This window comes from Agelaius phoeniceus, chromosome 1 (genome assembly GCF_051311805.1).
Source record: "Agelaius phoeniceus isolate bAgePho1 chromosome 1, bAgePho1.hap1, whole genome shotgun sequence".
In the NCBI taxonomy this organism is placed as follows: Eukaryota; Metazoa; Chordata; class Aves; order Passeriformes; family Icteridae; genus Agelaius; species Agelaius phoeniceus.
Genome location: NC_135265.1, coordinates 2,768,278 through 2,783,487, shown reverse-complemented (window position 1 = coordinate 2,783,487; position 15,210 = coordinate 2,768,278). Strand labels below are relative to the sequence as shown.

Below are 15,210 nucleotides of genomic sequence, written 5' to 3'. Positions count from 1 at the left end.
TGCTCACTTTTATTCGTGTTTAATCTCTTCCTGCTCTGTACAACAGCTCACAGAAATTATTACCTCCACTGCTCACTTTTATTTGTGTTTAATCTCCCCCTGCTCCGCACAATAGGTCACAGACAGGTAGGTGCAGTTTGTACCTTGTATGGGTAACATCTCAGACTGTCACCATGCAATGTGAGCTGACAGGAAAATATGTGCTTTTTTAGAAATTGGCTTTTATTTTTGTGACTGCTGTTGGAAGTACAAGGAGTTTGAGTGTAAAATAACTCACAGACAAGGTGATGGGGGGGCTTTTCAGATTTAAATGGTTTAGAATTTCTGTGCGGAACAGTACTGCGGAAATCAGCTAGATCGTACACTTTAAAAGCATGAAACCACCAAATTAAAGTTCAGTTTTCACAATCTGTATTTTAAATGTTACATTTAGATGTTACTCAGAAGAACACTGTAAATAAAGTTACAAAATATCATAATCCAAGGGTCTGATATAGCAAAAATAGGGAGCCTGTGTCTTCGTTAACAATGAATAAATATAACATTTAAATAGCTGCAACATACTTATCTCTATGCTTTAAATAAAAAATATAGATGTTTATATAGCTCTCAATATTTTAGAAGTCATTTAGTGCTACTGGAAGCTTCTAAATTACAAAGTTGGAGGCAGAGGATAGAAAATGACAGCCAGGCTTTCCTGACAGAAGCCAGTTCAGACATCATGGTTTTGGGCAACAACAGCAGAAGAAATCACCAGTTTTAGGACTGAGTTGAAGGGGAAGATAGAGGGATTGCACTCCACAATATCCCTTAAAAACTGGGATGTGGTGGTGTCAATCAGAGAGACCCAGACCCCAATAGCCACAGGTCACATTCTGAGGCTGCCAGGTTCAGCACAGTGTACCATACACAAAATAGAACAATTCTCTAATGCCATGTATTATTTGTTTTCTTCAAGAACCCCTCACTCAGTAGGAGGTTTGGAGCTGCAGTACACAGGCCACCAGCAGGACAGGGATTTCAGACAGCTTCCCACTATTCCTTGGGCTTCACCACATACTCCTGGAACATGGAATACAGCACCCCTGCAAGACAGGGAAAAAAAGCACAATTAAAGAACTGTGTTCAATTGGAAAGGATGGGTTTCAAAATCTCAACAGTTCTCAGCAAGACAGAATTTCCCTTCCTCCTCAGCTACATTTTTTAAACAAACACTCCAAAATTCTTCATACACAGAGAAACTGAGTATAAAAATATACAATTTATGAAAATGCAGATCCTGAGTTAATTCTAGTTGATTTTGTGGCCAGAGTCAAGCTTTTCTGATGTTCCTGCTGGGAATGCAGTACAAACAGTGTTTCATGGGATGGACATTTACACACAGAGGAGACCTGGGATGTACAGATCAGGGGCACAGTGTACATTCAGAGACACAAGTCCAGTCCTGAAAAAATACATACATATAAATATATATTATATATATATGTATACACATATATATACATATAACAGTATGTGTATATATGCATATATATTATATATACACACATATATGCACATATATATTGTATACATGTATATATATAATATATACATATATATTGTATACATGTATATATATATAATATATACATATATATTGTATACATGTATATATATATAATATATACATATATATTGTATACATGTATATATATATAATATATACATATATATTGTATATGTGTATATATATAAATAAATATAAAAATATGTAATACCATGGTCTACACAAGCTGTAAATCTTCCAATGCATTAAATTCAGAAACAGCAACATATTTAATGTCAGATGAATGTTTTCTTTTTTTTGGTCTGTAAGAGGCAGAGATGCAGCACCTCACATTCCACATCTAGACATAATCAAAACCGCTACTCTGAAATTAAATACATAAAATCAGATTACTTCAGAAAGGCTGATTGAGCAGCAGTTAAGGAGCACAAACATCCTGAAATACATGTTTTGGATGCTTCCAGCCAGCCATGCCAGCTCTGTTGTCCACTGGAGAGATCCAGGAGGTTCTCCATGGTTTGCCATTGCCAAGCACAGCTCCCATTGCATACGTACCACACGTCAGGGCTCCCACGGCGAAGCCCTGGGCTGCCACACGCATGTGGATCAGGTGAAGGGACAGTTTCATGTCACCTCTGTGCTTCAGCTTGTACAGCCCATAGGCCACCACGGCGGTGAAGCCAGCCATCCCTGCAAGGCAACGAGAGCATCCCTCTGAGTGGAGATCCAGGGCACCAGGAGTGAAGGGACCCACCTAAACAAAACAGCCTGTGAACCACTGAGCTGCTTGGGTTGGAAAAGACCCTGAAGATCACTGAGTCCAACCATTCCCCCACAACTGCCAAGGCCACCCCTAAACCATGTATGGAAACCCAAGGCACTGGGAATATTTCTCTGTCTGCTCTGGGGTGCCCTGACCCCCAGGGCAGCACTGACTCTGACCCTCATTCATGGAGAAAGTTCCCCAGACTTCAAGATAGACTGGAACCCACAAAAGTGTGAAATAGATTATAGAGAGCAGTGCAGGTGTGTCACTGGGTGAGAAATTGAGGTTTTGGGGTTTTTAGTGTGTTGTGGATGGAAGCAGATGGAGGGCACAGGGTGTCATCCTGGGTTTCTGCTCCATGCTTCTTCTTCCTCCTTCTCCATGGGTTTGGGTGGCATTTTGTAATTGGGCAGAAAAGTCCCCATTGCAGCTCTGTGGGATCAGTGATTGGGTTCAAAGGGAAAATAATCCAGGTGTCAGCTCTGAATTGGACAGTTTAGTCTGAGAAGGCCTTGGAACAAGAGATTGTTGGCATTTTGTGCCTTCTAATGAAAAGCTGCTGAACTCCCAGTAGTGAGGCTGTTTTACTGATAAGAAATAATAAACACCTGAGTGTGAACATGAACTACTGTCTCAAGTGCCTTCAATGCAGACCCAGAGAAACCCACAACCATGTCCCCAAGTGTCAATCTATACAGTTTTTCAATCCCTGCGTGGATGGTGATTCCAGCACTGCCCTGGGCAGCCTTCTCCCTGAAATTTTTCCTAATATCCAGTCTAAACCTCCCCTGGCACAACTCTCCCATCCTAAAATAAGCCTGTTTTGGTCTAATCGCTCTGGTTTTGTGGAGTGGTAAATCCTAGCCCTGGTTTCACTCCAGTGCTACCTCATGCAATGCAATCAGTGCAGGCAAGAGACTTCCATCAGCATTAAAATGCCAAAGGATTTTGGCATTACAGCTCAAGGTGTGAGAATTCCCTGGATATTTTTCAGACAGAACCAGGGTTCCTCACACCTTCTTTCCCTGCACAGACACAGCCAAGAGCTCCACCCAGCTGAAGCTTAGACTCTCAGTGTGTGAATGCTCCCCGATGTATCCACTGGCCTGCTGCAGTTGCTATTTTGGGTGTTGTCACATTTGGCCAGGTGCCACCAGGACAGGAGAAATCACATGTTATTGCCCCCAAACTGTGAGGAGGGAGGCTCTGCTGGGTCTCTTTCCCAGGGCCAGAATTCACTGATAGTCCTTCAGCAGAGCAACAGCCCCAGCTTTGCCAGCTCCAACACTGATGCTTTCTCAGAATACACAGAGAAATGCACAACCTTTTCCAATTCCATCTATTTCATTCCATTTTTAGGATTATTTGCACAGTTCATAGGTGCATGCCAAGTTTTAAGTGCTGTGTATATTTTACTGAGCAGAGCACGGGCAGTTTATCTTCCCTGAGCCAGAGCATTACACCAGAAAGCTGTAAACACTTAATTCACTCTCATTAAATACCATTTAACAGTTTTAGGGCCTTCAGCCCAGCTCTGACACAGGTCAAAGGTGAGTTCTGCCAATCTGCTTCAGGGAACTGGAACTCCTGGAGTTCATGGTACAGCCCAGCAAGGTGGAGACAAAGTGCAGTGAGCACGGAAGCAGTGACGGAAATGTGCTGGCAAAAGCTTGGAACAGTTCACCCCAAGTGACCTCTCTGCTCTCCATTTAAGGTGGCTGGAAATCAAAACGTGTCCTGTGTCACATAAAAGCTGATCCCTGCTCTCCTCAGAAGCTTTCTGGAAGTCTCAACAGAGAGGCTGAGAACTGAACAACTTCCTCAAGCTGGAGTAACATAAAAGTTACTAAAAAATGCATTTTAACTAAGTGATGGTAGCAGAGGTGTGAAACATTTACCAGACAGGCTGTAACTTAAATCCTTCTAGTTCGTATTTTTACAGCTTTTAAGTCACTTTGTAGTGGTCACATAATTCCCAGGAACTGTGCTCCAGAACAACTGCACAACACATTCCTTAACCACTAGACAGCATCACCTTCACATGGTTTGTAGCCCCACCTAAAAAGCCTTTCAGGGTTTGTTGGTTTGGGGCTTTTTTTTAATACTTTTAGGTTCTGAGTTTTATATTTAAGGTAACAGACCTCATTAATTTCCCTCTTTCTTTTAGGACAACTATTATGGGGAGGTAATTTCTAAGTAATTTCCTGTTTACAGAAAAAAGGTGAACAGTAATGGTGTTTCCCACATCGATTGTGCAAACACATTTCTCCATTTCTGAACTCACCAATGGGCACAAACGGCGTCTCCTTAAACTTTTTTATCAGCTTCGAGGTCTGGCTGGTCTCTGTCTCATAGTCAGGGTAAACGGATTCCTGGCTGGGTGACATTGTGGCTGTGAAGACAAAGAACCTCCCTTCAGGCTTTGGAAACCCCAAATAAAGAGAATCTTTAGGGAAAGAAAATCCCTTATCACAAATATCCAGGTAGTGAGAGATAAGAACAGGCAGCGTGGAAAGATGGTTTAATTCAAGTGAAGCCTTGGGAAGCAGGACTCTGCTCACCAGGAGAGGTAACAATGAAACAAAACCAAAAAAAGTAGGAGAACAACAAATTTCTGCCATCTGTTCACACCATAAGAGATCCCAGTGACCCCTCTCCATAGTCACAGAAAGCTTTGGTCACTGCCTGCCTTTCCTTTTAGGAATTCCATGCCTCACCCCTCTGCTTGGCTTTCGCAGGCTGGTCCTTTATGGCACTTCTGACCTCAGCAAAGTTCACTTCTCCCCCTCATTCCCTGCCAAGAGCAGCAGCCACAGCAGTTGGGTTGGGAAGCACGAGCTGCTGCACAAGGTCAGCCCTGCCTGGCAGCTCCTCAGTCACCACAGCCTGTCCCACATCATCATAACTCCCAATTCCTGATGGAGAACACAGGGATGGAAAACAGCCACCACCAAGGAGTTGAGCAAGTCCTGAAGCCCTCAATAGGTGCAGACTTGTGAGGGGTCACATCAGGAGGAGAAGTCATCCACAGGTGATTTCTCACCTTCCCCCAAGGAAAATAAAAAGCAGCAACATCTTGAGAATGCCTCCACTCACAGAACCATCATCATCAAAGTGAGACCATCCTCCAGAACTTCCCAGCTTTTTGTGTTGGGAATTGCAAGGATTACACCAAGACCTGTTCCCTCCTCAGTGCTCGGCATAAGCATCACTCAGTTAATGACAATTTCTGCCAGTGACACCACAGAGGGCCCTGCTAGAAAAATCTCTACTGCTATTGTTCAGCTCTGCCACCAACAGCAAAACACAGCTCAGGGGCACTTAGGAAGGCTGCAAGCTCTCAGAATAAACCAAGAGGAATTTCATTAAGCAGGTGCCAGTAACCTTAGGCAGAAGAGACATTTCAAAGGTGGCCGTGCTCCCTGGTTACACAGCATTTCGAGCACACCCATGCGAGCAGACTGACTGGTTCTCAAACCATTTCCTCTTCTAGGCAAAAGGATTTGGTTTCTCTATCTCTCTAAGATTTGGCCCATGCTATAACCACTCTTATTTGCTGAATGTAAACTATAATTTTAGCCTGACTCATTCAGAGACGGTAACAAGAGCTGTCCATCACTCAGCAGAGGAGGAGACAGCCAGAGGTGAGATTTACACAAGAAAATTATATTAAAAGTGAAACAATTCATCCACCACGGGAAGTTTCTGTGACCTTCAGCTCAGACCAAGATGGGCACAGGGCAGAAGAAACTGGGTGGAACACACGGCCCGGCCTGTTCGGTTCGGCAAGGTCAGGGCACCTGTGTGACCGGTGTCACCCGCGGGGAGGGACACTGAGGGAGGACCATGGGTGGGGAGGTGACAGGTCCCAGCATCCCTCCCGGCAAGGGGGAGGCCCTGGGTGCCCCTAGGCTGCTTTCCGCCAGCCCAGCTCCACGTGGGGATCCTTCCCCGCTCCAGCCCCAGGCCCCCGCACCCCACATGGGGACTGTTCCCGACTGCGGCCCCAGGCACCTTCACCGGACTCCGGCCTTCTGCCCCACGTCCCCACACGGCGCCTCTGCTGCACTCCTGCCCCAGTCACCTTCCCCCTCCCCCCACATGGGAGCCCTTCCTGGCTCCAGCCCCAGACACCTGCAGCGCCCGCAGAACTCAGGCTGTGTGCCCGGGGTCCCGCCCGCCCCAGACCCGGCTCTCACCGCGCTGATCCGATACCGGCCGGCGTCTGCCGCGCCCGGGCCCGCCCCTACCTCTTATTGGCGGCTTCCGCCCCGCCCCTCTGCCAGAACCACAACTCCCAGCGTGCCCCGCGCCCGCGCGCCCAACGACAGCCAATCCGGAGCGGGACCGCGACCACCGCTTCCTTATAGGGGCGCGGGGGTGGGGCCGGCGGTGACGTCAGCGCGCGGTGCTCCGCATTGCGGCGGGGAGGCGGTGGCGGCCGGGAGGGGGCGTTGCGGAGCCCGGCCTGGCCTCAGCCCCGGCCTGGCCTCAGCCCCCGCCTGGCCTCAGCCCCCGCCTGGCCTCAGCCCCCGCCTCGGGGTACCGAGAGCCGGGTGGGGGCTTGGACTCTGGGTTAGCCCCAAAACCAGCAAAATAGCGGGTTCGGCAACAGGGCGGAAAAACGGCTACTGGTGGTTCTGCGGCTTGTCTGCTTTTCGCTACAAAAACGTCCCGTGTTGTCACACTGTGACGTGGAGTCAGATAGGGAGGGACTGTTGGCAACACCACGGAGTGACAGGACCAGGGCGGGCAGTTTTAAAGAAAAAGGGAAGAGCTTTAGATTAGATATTGGGAAGGAATTATTCCCTGGGAGTTGGTGAGGCCCTGGCACAGGGTGCCCAGAGCAGCTGTGGCAGCCTCTGGATCCCTGGAAGTGCCCAAGGCAGGGCTGGATGGGGCTTGGAGCAGCCTGGGACAGTGCAAGGTGTCCCTGCCCATGGCTGGGGATGGGATTGTACGGAAAATCCCTCTGGGAAAAGGCAGTGTCCATAGAGAAGACAGAGGATCCTGCAGCTTCAGTCAGTAAAGGGAGAGAGGCCTTGGGGCACATCCCCGCGGGGTTTTCTCTCCCGAGGTTCCTTTTATCCCAAATCCGCCGCTCGCTCGCTCGGTGCCCTCTGCCTTCCCCCTCTGGCCGAGGTACCAGGGAGGTGCAGCCTTCCCGAACCGCCTGCCACATATCCCCCCTTGAACAGGTTATTTACCCCAAAGTTTAGAAACTCGGGGTTGTGCGGCCCCATTTGGCTGTTTAGGAGTCAAACTGCCCAGGTTCTGTAATAAACCCTCGGCTGAAGCTGGGAGAGACATTAAACCCCATTTCAAAGCCGTTAGTAGCCATCCCCTCAGCCATGGAATTGTTTGTAAAGACATCAGCACACATCTTCCCTATGATGGTCTTTAAGGTCCTTTCCCACCTAAACACTATGGGAATCCTTAAAATCAGAGGGTTTTGAGAAAGCTACAAAAAGCAAGCCTCAGAGACAGCAAAACTGCAATTAGAGCTAAACAGTAGCCATAAGATTTGTCAGCAGAAAAATTATACAAGAAGTAGACACATGGAACAATAGTCTGTGTATTAACGCTTATCTAAAATAACTCCTTAAGCTACAAAAAAGTATATCTAGTGATATTATAGTATATCTAGAGATATATAGTATCTACTCCAATAGTATATCTAGAGATATTAAGAAGTTCTAAGCTTAATAATGGAGCTCTGTGCATTGTATCTCAAAGCTTACAAGCAAGTATTATATTTGACATAAGCAAGTATTGTTTAACCAAAGGTACCTGTGGTTATAGGGGTTGGATGGAACTACTGTCAATGTGCTTTTGCTTTCTGTGATCGGTCAAAAAACTTTTAAAGTGAGTTGTAACATTAAGTTCTTGGTCTGCTGCCTGGGATGTGAGCTGCTGGCATCTTCCCATTGTCATGACCATGTAATGAGACTGATGCTGGAAAATAAAACAGCTTGAGATGCATTACTCAGCAGTCCCGTCCTGTTGGTGATTTGTACATAAACCCCCAACCAGCAATAAACACTTCTGAGATTCTGTGAAATTTGGGTTCTTGCTTAGTCCTTTGCTGAAGAGCTCCCAACCTGATGTCAGAATCATGGAATGGTTTGGGTTGGAAGAGACCTTAAAGTTCATCCCATTCCACCCCCTACCACGGGCAGGGACACCTTCCACCAGATCAGGTTGCTCCAAGCCCCATCCAACTCGGAACACTTCCAGGAATGGGACAGCCACAGCTTCTCTGGCTTTCCCTCAGCCTGATTTTCTTGCTGCTGAATCATGTAATTGACTGTGTTTTCCCATATTTCAGCTTTCAAGCAGACCTAGTTTTACCCCCACTCTGTGCCAGGATTTTGATGCCCAAACACAGCCTAGAAATTGCTCCTGACTTAAACCATATTCTGGAAGAGGAAGAAGAATCCACTGGGATCCCAAAGATGCCTAAAACCTTCTCCTAACTCTGAGAACAGCTTGTCAGAGCAAAACAGCAAATATAAATCCTTTTGTCCCTAAGCCCAGTGCTCCTGTGTGCTGTTTGTACCTCCCCATCTCCGAGCTGGGGGAAGGCAGAGCTGCTGCTCCTGCAGGGTCACTCTGCCACCGACATGTGGCATTTTGGGCAGCGTAAAATAAAGCGGCTCAGACAAGCCTGCATCTCTCTAAATGTGCTGCCCATTACCCCTAATCTGGTTACTTTAATTGCCAAAGCCATTAGGGCCCTGCAGTCTGAAAGGAAACAAAAAATCGATGCAATTACCAGCCCTGAAATTGAGTTAATATCTTGTAATAAATTACAGTGAAGGCCACTTTCTCCAGTGACTCTCAGAGGCACATTTAATTCTCTGCTTCAGGGCAGAAACTCAATTAAAAACAAAAACTTATTTCATTTTAATTGCTGGCCTAATGAAACCTCTGTCACCTGCAGCTTTCTGGTGTGTGTGTCCAGTGTCTCAGCTCTATGAGTGGCTTCTTGCTCTCTGCTAATGTGTGTGTTGCACACATATTATAATAATATTTATATATTACAGGGTATATTTTAAGTGCAGCAGCAGCTGATTGTGGCAAACATGGAAATGGGTAAAAATAACAAATTTCTTTTTGTGAATCTTCTGTGAATCTCTGTGGATGTGGAGCTGTGGCCATCACTGCTGCTCTGCTCTCCTGTTTTTACCAGGCTGGTTTGGGGTGAATAAAATGCACTGGGATTGCCACAGGGGAAGCCTTGGCACAACCAGGTTGTTCCCATGGCCCTGTTTGTTGGTGAGATGAGGAAATGAGCAGGAGTGTGACCACTCGCCCATGCTGATGCCCAAAAACTCCTGCAATATACCACTTCATCAGAAATGCCTTTGGCAGAGGCCATTTCTGGTCTGTCAGAGGATGAGGATCCTGCAGCATCAGATTTCCTGGAAAACACAAGGACATCTTACAGCAGGGGCTCAGCCCTGGGAGCTGTTGTAGATGTTGTGCTCAAACACAGGGTGGAGAGCATTCTTCCAGTGCTGCCAAGGAATGATAAAAAGCAGGAAAACAAAACCAAACCAGGGAGGTTATTCTGAGCTCACATTTCCTGACTGTCCTCTTGCACAAACGAAAGAAGTTTGTAAAAGCCTGGTTCAAGCCTCTGGCAGGATGGAAAGAGGAGAAGAAGCTCCTGTAAGTGCCTTTTCTGCTCCTTGCTTGTAGACAAGGCTGCACAAGAAACCTGGCAAGGCTCTCTTGTGTTTTTGAGGGGTAGCCAGCTTGGGGCTGGGATTAATTACTGAGCTCAGCCCTCCCTTCCACTCTGAGGTACGGGGTGGGGATGGGGACGCCAGTGCCGGGCTGATGTGGAGGGAGAAGGATGTGGCAGAGGGAGAAAAGGCATCTCAGTGGGCTGGAAGAAACCCCAAATGCAAATTTTGGGAATGGTCTGTGCTGGTGTGGGCAGAGGGAGTGTGAGGGGGAAGGTGTTTATGAGTCTCGGGTGTTGCTGTGATCAGCAGAGTGTGCAGCCTTGGTTTCCTCTCAAAGGTCTGCAGTCACAGCTGAGGGTGAATTTCCTCCAAAATATGACACAGAAAAGAAATTTTTAAAAGCTCATTCCCAGACAAGTCTTTTTGTGGCTCTTTCCCATGGCAGATCCCTGCTCTCCCACTGTTCTGTCTGAAGTGCTCTGCAGCACTTGCCAAAGAACTGAGACAGCACAAAAACATTTCAATCCAGCTCAAATCCATTTTTCTTTTCTTTTCAGGTGCCTGGAACTATGTGGAATGGGTATTTAAGCAATTTCAGTCATGGGACCACAGGAGGTATGTCCAGAGCTTCACCCTTTACAGCTGCACACCCACTCTGAGCTCTGGGGTGGAGGGGCACCCCTTTCCCTGGGTGTTTGTGGGGAGGGAGCCATCCCTAAACCCTGCACATCTCTGCAGGGACAGACAGATCCTCGAGGAGAGACCAGAGCTACACAGCCAGGCCTCTTTGGGATTGCTGGAAAATGAGCTCCAGGGAAAAGATAGGTATCTTTGGCCATGGCTGAAAAAATGTCTGCTTTAAGGGTAGAGGGGTGTTTACACAATTTTTTGCAAAACTGTTTTTTGTTTTGCTGCCAAAAGATTAACCTTGATTTATAAATTCCTCATTAACCTTCAAAGTGCCAACAGCACCAGGCAAATCCCATCTCCTACTGTGAAATGGGCTCCTCAGTGACAACTTTTTTACTCTAAAATCAGATCCCAAAAGTAGAAGGCTCCCAGTCACTCACCATTTCCTGAAATCTGGGCTGCAGCCATCTGTGACGCCCACAGTTCCAGGGAGTGACCGCTGCAGGGGTTGTCTCATGCCTTGTCTCATGCAGAAGTGATTCCAGCAATGTTCTTCCAGCTGAATCTCTCCCTCTCACCATAATTCAGGACTGGATTCTGGTGCCTACATGTACTCACCTTGGATGAGTCTTTGAGCAGCCTGGGATCATGGAAGGTGTCCCTGCCCAGGGCAGGAGGGTTGGAACAAGATGTTCTTCAAGGTCTCTTCAACCCAAACCATTCTGGGATCCTATGAATTCTATATTTTCCACTTACAAATGCCTTTTACCAGAATCCATGTCTTCTTGTCCTAGAGTTGGCATGGAGAGGGGTCCATGTCCTCCCAGGAGCAGGGAGATGTTCAGCATTTCCCCTCTGGGAACAGCCCCACTGACATAAAGGTGCTGGTGGCAGGTTCTTCTTTACCAAGAATTGAGATGTTGCTCTCTTAGTAGTGACCCAGGTGAATATAAGCAGCTCACAGTGAGCTGTGGTGGTGAATTTCCTGTAATTTAGAGCAGAAACTTCACTAAAAGCTTGTGGTGGTGCCAGGAGGAAGTAGTGACTTATGTCAGAGGAAACCATGCTCATTCATTTTTAAGTTTTATGTGTCTGAGTAAGGAAAGCAGAATTAATTTTGGGTTTTGGTTTTGGTTTGTTTTTTTGGTTTTTTTTTTGTTTTTTTTTTTTTTTTTAGTATGTACAAGCAGACAGCTATCCCCATACTTAAGCAAAGGCCAGGTTGTTCAGGACACAAAATACTCACCAGACAGTGGCAGAAATTTAAACCCATGAAATTCCTGTACTTCACTGGAGCCTACAAGGAAGACAAAGAGGGCCTTTTTACAGGAGCATGGAGTGACAGGAAAAGGGGGAATGGCTTCCAGCTGAAAGAGGGTGGGTTTGCACCAGATATTAGGAGGAAGTTCTTTGCTGTGAGGCCCTGGCACAGGTTCTCAGAGAAGCTGTGGCTGCCCCTGGATCCCTGGAAGTGTCCAAGGCCAAGTTGGACAGAGCTAGGGGCAACCTGGGATAGTGGAAGGTGTCCCTGCCCATGACAGGGGGTTGGAATGAGATGATCTTGAAGGTCCCTTCCAGCCCAAACCATTCCATGATTCTATGAACTAAACATCTCTGTTTCACATTTCCTCTGTGATGTGCTGTTTGCTTCCTGTGTGAATTGGAACAACATTTGATCCCTTTACCTTGCTCCTAGGCAGCCACTGGACAAACACAAGCTCAGGAGTGACAGCAGCAACCACAGACACATGGCTGGATGCTGCCAGTTCGAGTGAGTACCCGTACGAGTACCTGGATGAGGAGGATTATGGGCTCTATGGCCTCTGCACCAAAGAGGAGGTGCTGTCCTTCAGCAGGGTGTTCTTGCCATCATTTTACACTGTGATCTTCCTGCTTGGAATGGCTGGGAATGCTCTCCTGTTTACTGTCCTCCTCATGTACATCAAGAAGAAGAAGAAGATGACTGAGTTGTATCTGCTGAACCTGGTGGTTTCAGACTTCTTCCTGCTACTGACCCTTCCTTTCTGGGCTCTGTACATTTCTCAGTGGGTCACCTGGGACATCTTGTGCCCATTCTTAAATGCCATGTACACTCTGAACTTCTACAGTGGCATCTTCTTTGTGAGCTGCATGAGCCTGGACATGTACCTGCAGATAGTTCATGCTTGGTCTCCTCACAGCTCCACAGTGTGGAGAAATTCCATCCTCATCTTGTTGGTGATGTGGGTCCTTTCCATAGCTCTCTCCATTCCTGATGGCCTTTTCACCAGCACAAGGCAAATTCACAACAAAACCACCATGTGCACCCAGGATTATGGCCAGGAACATTTATTTTGGAAAGTTGTCTTTCGGGTGATTCAAAACATCCTGGGATTCCTTTTCCCCTTCCTCTTCATGACCTTCTGCTACTCCCGCATTGCCTGTGTGCTCACCACCTCCCAGATACCTGGCTCCAGGAGAGCTCTCTGCTTAGTCCTTACTCTGGTGGGGGTCTTCTTTGTGCTGTGGTGTCCTTACAACATTGTGCTCATCCTCCACTCCCTGCAAGATGTTGGTGTGATCAGGAGCTGTGAAAGCAGCAGGAATCTGGACTATGCCCTGCAGGTCACGGAGAGCTTGTCCTTTGTCCACTGCTGTCTCAACCCCTTGCTCTATGCTTTTGTGAAGAAACGGTTCAGGGCATATTTGAGGAAGATCCCTCAGGCCATTTTTAGGAGAGGTGCTTTCTTTTCCATCCAGGACTCCCAGACGAGCCCGTCTTGCAGCAGATATGCAGCTGAGATAGAAATGTTGAGCATCACAAATGCCTCATAAATATTTGCATTATTTACATTATTTACATTATTTACATTATTTACATTATGTGTGAGCCCTCTGTCCTGCCCATGATGGAGTTGGTGTGAGCCCACAGCACTGTGTAACCAGATAGTTCATCCTAGCAACAGCCGTGAGATGAGGACTTTACATAACTGGGATTGGAAAAGTACATGTGGGATCTGTTTCTGTTGCAAGTGAATTATTATGAAAGAATTGTCCTGGATTTACACTAGTGGAAGAAACCCAGTTCCCATCTGGAGTATGTGAGGCAGTAGCAAATAAAGGATCAGATTTCTCAATGTTTTGCCTTTAAAAATGCAAATTAAAACTTGAGGAGAGATTCTCCTCCTCCCTGGTGTGGGCTGAGGAATGGAATTCCATGCTCATGCATCAGGCCAGAAAGACTGCCAAGGGATAGCTTTGCTTCTCCTGGCTCTTACCATCTGCCAGATGATTTAACCAGGACAATCTTGTTTCCTACCAGGAGATAAACAGGAAGGACTGGACAACTTTAAGCTGAGTTGTTCTCTGTCATGATGAGCTGTGCCTGCTGAGCAGGGAAGTGTGGCTCTCCAAGGGGCAGAGCCTTGGTTAGAGATCAGTTTGAGCAGAACAAAGTCCAGACCAGTAACAATCAGTGAGAAAGAGATAAAAAGGGGCTCAGCAGAACAGTGGTGGAGGTACTTGCCTTCCAAGATCCGGTCTGACAAGATAAAAAAGAACCATGGGTACCACCTGTAACACAAATAATGGCTTTGAAACACAACAGAGTGAGAGCATGGCCTGAACAGAAGACCACAGAGGGCTGATGGTCAATCCTTATTACCAGCTTTGAGGTTCAAGGTTCTGAGTTTGCTGACTTTTATTTAAAGGCATTATTCACCCCAAATGCTCCTGAACCTTAAATGGTCTCTTTTCATCCTGAAAATCTATTAAGTCTGGAAGTTGCCTAGAGTTGTACAAATAAAATGATTAATTTAAGAGAAAGCACTCATCACATTTATTTTATTACTACATAAGGTTACAGGACTGAGAAGGGCTTTAAGTTGATCACTGCTGTTATTTTTCTTCCCAGCATTGCTACAGTATTTTTCCAAAATGCTAAGGTTGGGAGCTTTCCTTAAAAAAACAAAGCCAGAATAAATATTTAGCTGATGCTATGATGTGGCCTTCACTCCTCGGGTCAGGTCACTGTAGGGAACGTGGAAAGGGACAGAAAGGACAGCAGCTGGGAAGCTAAACAGATGAAGATTGTGATCCCAGACAGAGGAAGGCTCTTGGGACTGTGGAAGACTTCTGATGAGATGCTCTAGGGAAGAGCAAAGGTGAGGAATAGAGGGGAGTTAATGTCACACTCCATCCTGCACGAGAAGAGGTCCAAGCACCAGGGGCTGGGACAGGCTGTGGTGGCAGTGTGGGTAGATCAGGGTGGCAGCACCCAGAGGAGCAGTGCCAGGTGGGATGCAGCATCCCTGACATTGTCCCCAAACCCCATCTGGAGAGAGATAACAGGGGAGTTTGAGAAGCAGAAGGGAAAGTGGGAAAAGCAGAAGTGCTGTGGTCCCTATGGGCACTGCTCCCTGCCAGGGGCTGGATGGAGCATCTGGAAACCCTGGACTCCTCTGGTGCCAAGCAAAAGCAGTGGCTCAAGCTCTCCTCACTCATGGGTCAGCTCAGCTGCTTTGCTTTGCACTCAGACAGAGCAGTAGCACTTGCACTGTTGATTGGCAAAGCACTCCTGGGACACCATGTGC

The 15,210-nt window shown here is 46.9% G+C and overlaps 2 protein-coding genes across 6 annotated transcripts; one reads left to right on the top strand and one right to left on the bottom strand.

The window, feature by feature from the left end:
- Positions 1-394: 394 nt before the first annotated feature.
- On the bottom strand, positions 395-6,605 carry HIGD1A (HIG1 hypoxia inducible domain family member 1A). 4 transcript variants are annotated; one of them, XM_054644199.2, is made up of 4 exons: positions 6,515-6,605; positions 4,600-4,707; positions 2,105-2,239; positions 395-1,085 (listed from the first exon to the last, which is right to left on the bottom strand). In XM_054644199.2, the coding sequence occupies exons 2-4, from the start codon at positions 4,700-4,702 to the stop codon at positions 1,036-1,038; spliced, it is 288 nt and encodes a 95-aa protein (XP_054500174.1). In that variant the 5' UTR covers positions 4,703-4,707; positions 6,515-6,605; the 3' UTR covers positions 395-1,035. The 4 variants fall into 4 exon arrangements, with proteins under 4 accessions (XP_054500174.1, XP_077040964.1, XP_054500166.1 ...); XM_077184849.1 differs by having other exon boundaries at positions 6,566-6,589; XM_054644191.2 differs by having other exon boundaries at positions 6,450-6,578.
- A 3,259-nt stretch (positions 6,606-9,864) lies between these two features.
- Positions 9,865-14,484, top strand: ACKR2 (atypical chemokine receptor 2). Of its 2 annotated transcripts, none has more exons than XM_054642213.2 (3): positions 9,865-9,989; positions 10,567-10,624; positions 12,336-14,484. In XM_054642213.2, the coding sequence occupies exons 1-3, from the start codon at positions 9,966-9,968 to the stop codon at positions 13,451-13,453; spliced, it is 1,200 nt and encodes a 399-aa protein (XP_054498188.2). In that variant the 5' UTR covers positions 9,865-9,965; the 3' UTR covers positions 13,454-14,484. The 2 variants fall into 2 exon arrangements, with proteins under 2 accessions (XP_054498188.2, XP_077046673.1); XM_077190558.1 differs by lacking the exon at positions 9,865-9,989 and adding an exon at positions 10,201-10,243.
- Positions 14,485-15,210: the final 726 nt, after the last annotated feature.

Bases quoted from the DNA above. Each gene is read 5' to 3' on its own strand.
- ACKR2 (XM_054642213.2), top strand. From the start codon at position 9,966: ATGGAAAGAGGAGAAGAAGCTCCT. The intron at 9,990-10,566 runs GTAAGTGCCTTT...TTTTCTTTTCAG, and splicing joins AAAGAGGAGAAGAAGCTCCT to GTGCCTGGAACTATGTGGAA. The intron at 10,625-12,335 runs GTATGTCCAGAG...CCTTGCTCCTAG, and splicing joins CAGTCATGGGACCACAGGAG to GCAGCCACTGGACAAACACA.
- HIGD1A (XM_054644199.2), bottom strand. From the start codon at position 4,702: ATGTCACCCAGCCAGGAATCCGTTTACCCTGACTATGAGACAGAGACC. The intron at 2,240-4,599 runs GTGAGTTCAGAA...GTTGCCTTGCAG, and splicing joins GACGCCGTTTGTGCCCATTG to GGATGGCTGGCTTCACCGCC. The intron at 1,086-2,104 runs GTACGTATGCAA...CCTGTCTTGCAG, and splicing joins CGTGGGAGCCCTGACGTGTG to GGGTGCTGTATTCCATGTTC.